The sequence below is a fragment of the Babylonia areolata genome, chromosome 3 (genome assembly GCF_041734735.1).
Source record: "Babylonia areolata isolate BAREFJ2019XMU chromosome 3, ASM4173473v1, whole genome shotgun sequence".
NCBI classification, from domain to species: Eukaryota; Metazoa; Mollusca; class Gastropoda; order Neogastropoda; family Buccinidae; genus Babylonia; species Babylonia areolata.
In genome coordinates, this window is record NC_134878.1 from 56,023,570 (window position 1) to 56,031,069 (window position 7,500).

Here is a 7,500-nt window from a genome sequence, read left to right on the forward strand (position 1 = left end):
CACATACATACACACACACACACACACACGCACGCACACACACACACACACACACACACACACACACACACACACACACACACACACACACACACACACACACACACACGTCCGCCCACCCTGATTCACACATACATAAGTTTACGAGCGCGCGCGCACACACACACACACACACACACACACACAACCATTACCACTGACCCATCTGTGTGAGGATTTAAGCACTGCTGTACACGGGTGTGATCAGTGTCGACTACTCGAGGTGTCACGCCGACTATTCACAAGCCATCGCTTTCAGTCCATTGAAGCGAACGGTGATACACCGATTTATATTTAGGATAACGCATCACACACACCACTGCTACAACGACACTGAGTCATCGATCACACACACACACACACACACACACACACACACACACACACACACACACACAGACATACACACACACACAGACATACACACACACACACACACATACACAGAGACACAGACACGGACATACATACACAGACTCTCTCTCTCTCTCTCTCTCTCTCTCTCTCTCTCACACACACACACACACACACACACACACACACACAGACGTACACACACACACACACACACATACACAGAGACACAGACACGGACATACATACACAGACTCTCTCTCTCTCTCTCACACACACACACACACACACACACACACATACACACACACACACACACACACACACACACACACACATACACAGAGACACAGACACGGACATACATACACAGACTCTCTCTCTCTCTCTCTCTCTCTCTCTCTCTCTCTCTCACACACACACACACACACACACACACACACACACACACACACACACAGAGTTTTCTTTATAATCATATATATTGAGAGAGAGACAGACAGACAGACAGAGAAGGAAAGAGAGAAAGAAAGAAGGACAGCCATACGGACACTAAAGACAGACAAGGACTGAGAGAGATGTTCCGGCGGGGACAGGTTACAAAAATTATGTCACACAACTGAAAAAAAAAGTCAGTCAGATGTCAAAAAGTAATGACGCGACGCCTACATCATGCACGAGGCGATGATGCCGGGTTAAGCCATCACGCGCTTTGGTGCACGTGGCGGTATGTGCCGAGCCGGGTTAACCTACACGTTCATCAGTCGCCGGAACTTCTGTTTTTACATCACGCGCTTTGGTGCACGCAGTGGCGGTATGTGCCGGGCGGGTTAACCAATCAGTCAATCAATGCTCCGGCCTGGGCCGGCCGGCCGGCTGGATCTGCATCAGTCGACACAGACCCAGCTGCATCCGACTCCAGTGAGTGGCGGGATCCGCATCCTTGACAAGTAAAACGGGGATTTGTCAGTCCTTTTGGGTGGTCATCGATTTCACTGACACGGCTATGACGGTCATCATCATTATCATAAGTTCGTCCGGTTATCGCTGTTGTCAGTCATAAAAACCTTTCGATCTGCAGACTGAATGGTGATGACAATGATATAATTCAACTGCGCTGACTCACTGCACAGATCAGTTGACTCTGATGAGACACTGACACACGCGCGCGCATTCCAATGCACTGTCACACACACCGGGGCACACACACACACACACACACGCACACACACACACACACACACACACACGCGCACACACACACACACACACACATACACACACACACACACACTGGCACACACACCGGCACACACACACGCACACACACACACATACGTATATTTACGTGAGAGAGAGAGAGCCGAGAGAGAGAGAGAGAGAGACGAGAGAAAGAGAGAGAGAGAGAGAGAGAGAGAGAGAGAGAGAGAGAGAGAGAGAGAGAGTCATTAACATCCCTATAGTCAAACTACAACGAATAGCAAGCTTGATGAATGTGTGCTGCTTGTCAGTTTTGTATTTTTGTTGTTGCCGTGTTATTATTTGTGGCCGTGATTTGTGTCATTTTGGAAAACAACAACAACAACAACAACTACTACACTGAGAACACCAAAATCAGTCTTTGTACAATGCTTACAGAATCGAACTTGGTACCACGGCTGCCGCACACTGAACATTCTCCAACCCAAAGCTACCTATCCACCGCACATTCTTAGGAATGATGTGCGTGAAGCTGAGTGTCGATTAATTAGCATTGCACCCGGTTGCTCACTTCATCAACCACCCCAACCCCCACAACAGTGAATAAATAAACAAATGAATAAATAAATGAATGAATAAACAAATAAATAAATAACTGAATAAATGAATACGTAAATAAATGAATAAATAAAAGTCTGTCTCAGACATTACATGCATGCAGGTGAACGGGGGCTTGGATAAATAAATAAATAAATAAATAAATAAATAAATAAATAAGTAAACAAATGAATAAATAAATGAATAAAATTAATATATAAATAATCTTTTGTCTCAGACATTGCATGTCTCATGCATACAGGTAAACGAGGGCGTGGTGCCACACCCTCCGAAATCTTCACGTCACTGGCCGGTGGTTCTGCTGAAAGGGTGCGGCGGCCCCAGGCACACACCAATGCTAAGCACTGGTTTCTCTGCTTTTTTGCCCTCTCCACGTCCACTTCGCTCTGCAAGCATTGCACCCTTCTTTGTGTGTGTATACGTATGGGGTGTGGGGCAGAAATGGTGAAGAAGGCGGCACGGAGTGGGGAGAGCGTGACTCTGTCCGTGCAACTGACTGTCTCACCTCACCTCACCCTTTCTATTTTCTCCCCCCCTCTTGCTTTGCTTAGTCACCGCGGCATGACTACGCTGCACTGACGTTGTGCGAACACGGTGGAACGATGTGCCTTGACTTGTCCGATGTACGCGAAGTACGGGATTTCCCACTTTTTTCCCAGCACACCCGCCTCGCTTTCGTCTCTTATTTGCATATCGGAGTTGGGAGAATTTCGAAGACGTTCAACTGTTGTTTTGTTTTTCTTGTTTTTTTTTTAATCCGCATTCTGCCGTCCGTGAGGAAAAACAGTACGCAGCTTGGCATTTCTGACGATTCTGGCCCAAATTTTATCGCAGCGCGCCGTCCTGTGCAAGATGTTGAAAAAAATATCGGATGTGTTGTGAAGAACTGAAAAATACAGTTGTCCGGATTGTGACGACCTCACGCGAGAAATCCACCAATGGGAGCAGAGGACGGCTTCCTGCTATTTCGGTCGTTCATATATAAGCTGAAATCGCCTCATCTTGAATCATTCTTGCGCCAGTCGATCTATCGAGCGAATTAAGCGTGTGACAACTGTCTCTGTGTTTGAATATTGACCCAAGTGAAGGAGTACTTTTCTGTGCAAACTCCACACTGATCTACACCATGACTCTTCCAGAACTGTGTGACTGCAGTGATAACACCAAAAACATCATGTAAGTTATAGTTTTGCTACTTTCTTTTCCCTTTGCAGCGAGTGAGAGAGAGAGAGAGAGCGCCCAGTTTCGTAAGCTTTGTGCGTTACACTTCGGCATTCCAGAGCTTAGGCTAAAGGTTTCGTCCGCTAATTCTTCGACTTGGTGTCAGAAAGAAACGTGTAGAACTTTAAAGCTTTGGCTGAACGTTCTGAATTGCTTCTACCCTCAGCTTTTGTTGAAAAAAAAAATGTTTTGATGAAGTCACAAGCGCAGCTGCAACTTAGCACATGATCGACAGAGCCCAGGGAAATTGCACAATCATGGGAAAGTTGGCTCCGGCCCAAGCCAGTACAGTCAAGCCTCTGCAGCTCTCATTAACTGTACTGGGGGAATACCGTCGGAGGTTCCAGGCGTTTCGACTGAACGTTCTGGACTATGCTCATGACGAAACACAGAAAAAAGGTCCTTTGACTGTTTTGACAGGCATTCTCCCAATTCAGAGTTAAAAATTGGTTGGTAAAACTACAGGAAAGTGCGTAATTACGTAAATTTGTCGATGCATTACGCAAATTTAACTTGTGCATGCTTTTTTCCATTTTCTGCAACATCTTCTATCTGAAGCACCTGTTCATGAAATTTAAATGAATAAGTTGGTTCACATGAAGGATGGAAATCTGTTGTGCATTAATGAAAACCAAGATGGATAGTTTTTTTTGTTTTGTTTTGTTGTTGTTGTTATTGGGGTTTTTTTGTGTGATGAAACACTGTACGAGTATTAAGATGCAGATATAATTTCCTCTGAAAACATTTTGAACAGTGCTTAATCGTATTGCTTAATTGCAAGATTTTCATATTAAAGTGCGTGTGAGTGCATTTAACATGCTCGTGCTTGCATATATGTATATTATGTGAATGCTAAAAGAGACAGGCCTGCACAAAGAATTTAAACAGAAAAGAGAAGGGGGGAAAAAAGGAAGAAAAGAGCAAAGAAAGCGGTGGAGTGTTTCATTAGGTGGCTCATGTGATATGGGTGACCCAGAATGCAGAGGACACAGGGGGTGGTGGTGAGGGCAACCTCCTCGACCCTTTTCAGATAACTCACTCACTGAGTTAACCACCTCTCAGTCATCAGTCAGCACGGCAGGGGATGGAAGGAAGGTCGGTCGCTCGCGCAGTCACGGGACACGAGCACATTGTATCACTGACATTGTAGGCTGTTAGGTAGTCGACTTCTTTGTGTGGGGAGGGGGGGGGGGGGGAGTGGACAGGGTAAGGGAAGGTGCAATAGAAAGGGGGAGAGAGATGGAGTGGGTGAGGGAGAGAGAGAGTGGGACTGAGGATTAAGGCAAGATGTTCTGTTCCAAGAGATGCAAACTTGTCCAAGATTATGTCATTAAGAGTGGGTCTAAGGATTAAAGCAAGATGTTCAATTGCGAGAGAGATGCAAGTCCAAGATTCAGTCATCCCCATTATCTCTCCCTCTCTGTCTTCCTTTCTCTCTCTCTCCCTGGGTCAGGTGACGGACGTTAAGCATGCGGCACAGCAGCAGCGCTCTCTCTATTACCTACCACACGGTCGATAAGTAAGCCAGCAGCGAGCAGTCGGGATGATAGACGGACATAGACAAGCCAGAGCAGCTAGCTAAGCCAGCAAACTGTGACCGAGATCTGCTTGCCCTTGTCCCCTCGTCACATTGCTCCAGTCGTACTTTTGCCCTCCACCAACCCGAGTCAATGGCCCCGTCATCCTAACCCCCCACCCCCCACCCCCACCCCCCATCCTCTCCCCACCTTCCCAAGTGGCCCGCACCCATCCACACCCCCTCACCAGGGTTCCCTCTAGACATGTTCTTCTGAAGATCAAATTGCTTTTAAAAAAAAGAAAAAAAAGAAAAGAAAAAAAGTACGCAATCCTTATAACGTCACTGACTAACAGACTTGGAGAGTCATGAAAGAAAAAAATTGAATGCAAGAACACGACACGACTCATCACACTGAGACGATAGATTCAGTTCAAGTAGGTCTGGCGTGCATGTTAAGGTGCGAGTGTTGCTAGCAGTGCGACGCAGGCGCGCGCGCATACACACACACACAGAGCGCTGCTGGTCATCCTTCAGGACCAAGGAGGCGTTTCCTGATGGCAGACGACAGATAAAATAAAGGACAGAGTGGAGGGGAAGAGAAAGAGAGACCTTCCGTCCATGCTAGCTTTAAAAAAAAAAAAAAAAAAAAAAAAAAAGCAAGATCGAGAGCTCCAGATGAGGGACAAAGAGGGAAGGAGAGGAAAGGAGGGACGTGTAGCCCATGGTGATGAGGACAAGAGGCAGGGAGGGGTGGGGGATGGGGGGGATCAGATGGAGCAAGGGGAAGCTGAGGGGGCTGAGAGATAGCGTCTGCACGGACTTTGCACCGACTTGATTAGCTGTTTCCTGCGGTGTGCTGGGTGCGTAGAAGCACGTGAGTCTTGGCACTGTTCCAGAAAAAAAACAACAACAGAAGAAACACAGGCCTGCTGCTTTCTAGCTGCTTGCTTGCTGCAGCAAAGATGAATGACATCTTCATTTTGCACGTGCAGACAGACAGATAAGCCACGTAAGGTATGCATGCATGCATGCGCGCACATGCGCATGCGTGCACTGACAACTGACCGTGCGCCGGTCAATGAAGTGAAAAACCCAAAAAATTTAGTAGTCGTAGTAGTCTGTAATGGAGACAGCGTGTTGACACACTTTTTTTTTTTTTTTTTTTTTTTCAGTTTATTTCTTTGTTAACTTTTTTTTTTTTTTTTTTCAATCCACCATCATCAATGATGCCTGCCACAACAATGAATAACCCCCATGTCTCTTTCCTTTGCTCTGTCCCCCACAGGCCCAAGAACCCAAACAACAACAACAACACCCTGGCCATCAGCACGAAGACCACCGTCAACAGCATTGGCGGTGCAGCCACCGACAACCAGCTTGCTGGGCTGGGTCTGGGAGAGGCTCTCAAGGCCCTGCTGCGCCAGGCCTCGGCCCAGGGCCGGGTGACCTGCAGTCTGACGGCCTGCGTGGAGCTGCTCAGCACGCAGCCCGATGACGTCATGCTGTGCGTCATGCCCCTGCTGCCCCACCCGGACGCGGCCGCCACCATCCAGAGCACCCTCATCCGGGCAGTCTGCCTCGAGCACAACATCCGCGTGCTCTCCGTCGACTGCGACGTCAAGCTGGCCAAGACCGTGGTCTGCGGGGGGGATGAGGTGGACGAAGTGGTGGTGGGTGGTGGTGACGTGGTGGTGGGGGCTGCCCCCACTTCTGCTACTACTACTACTACTACTACTGCTGCTACTGCCGCCACGAGGCCTATGCTGACGATGGGACAGGTGGAGGATGAGGAGGTGGAGGTGGTGGACGATAACTACAACAAGGTGGTGGTGAAGTCCTCGCTGCATGAGGATTGCTCCCTTTTCTTCACGGGCTGCGACAACCTGGCCCCGGTCATGGGCTTCCCTTGCGTCCTCGTTCGGGTGAGTTTGGGTTTTGTTCAAAAAACAAAAACAAAAATTTAAATTAAAAAAAAAATTTACTAAATTCTGGTGATTGGACTGCTAGACATGGCGACTTTTCACTTGCACACTTGTTGGCCAGATGCATGCTTGCATTCACTTCCAGTGATACTTTTTCTTTTTTTTACATTCAATTCAGTGAACTCAAAGATTGAATTTCAGTTTTTGATCATTAAACAGTTACATCTGTCTAATTACAACAGGAAAAATTAAACTGGTCAGGGATGAGGGTTGGGAAATTCACAAAACAACAGAGGTAACACACCACACAGACATATATATATATAGAGAGAGAGAGAGAGAGGGGGGAGAGAGAGTAATGTAAATGATGGCTTGTCTTTCTACCGTCCTTGACTGACAGCATTGTTTCTGTTTTTGTTTGTTCCAGTACCCTTCAGAGGTGCCCAGCAAGGAGGACGAGTTGGTGGCCGAGTTCTGCAAGGAGCAGCTGTTTGGCCACGCCCACTCCTGGCCCTACATTGAGCTGCCAGACTGAAAAGCCACCAGCCCCCCCTCCCGACACCTGTCTGAACTCATCAAGGTAAATGACTGTGATTTTCAGAATGACAAATTTTCATCCAATAATAT

The 7,500-nt window shown here is 47.4% G+C and overlaps 1 protein-coding gene across 1 annotated transcript in view; it reads left to right on the forward strand.

The window, feature by feature from the left end:
- Positions 1–3,205: 3,205 nt before the first annotated feature.
- The window catches only part of LOC143280136 (uncharacterized), a 6,189-nt gene continuing 1,894 nt past the window's right edge, over positions 3,206–7,500 (forward strand). The window contains exons 1-3 of the mRNA XM_076584702.1: positions 3,206–3,387; positions 6,237–6,873; positions 7,301–7,453. Coding sequence (XP_076440817.1) covers positions 3,338–3,387; positions 6,237–6,873; positions 7,301–7,408 — 795 coding nt within the window. The 5' untranslated portion in view covers positions 3,206–3,337 and the 3' untranslated portion in view covers positions 7,409–7,453. The remainder of the gene's footprint in view (positions 3,388–6,236; positions 6,874–7,300; positions 7,454–7,500) is intronic.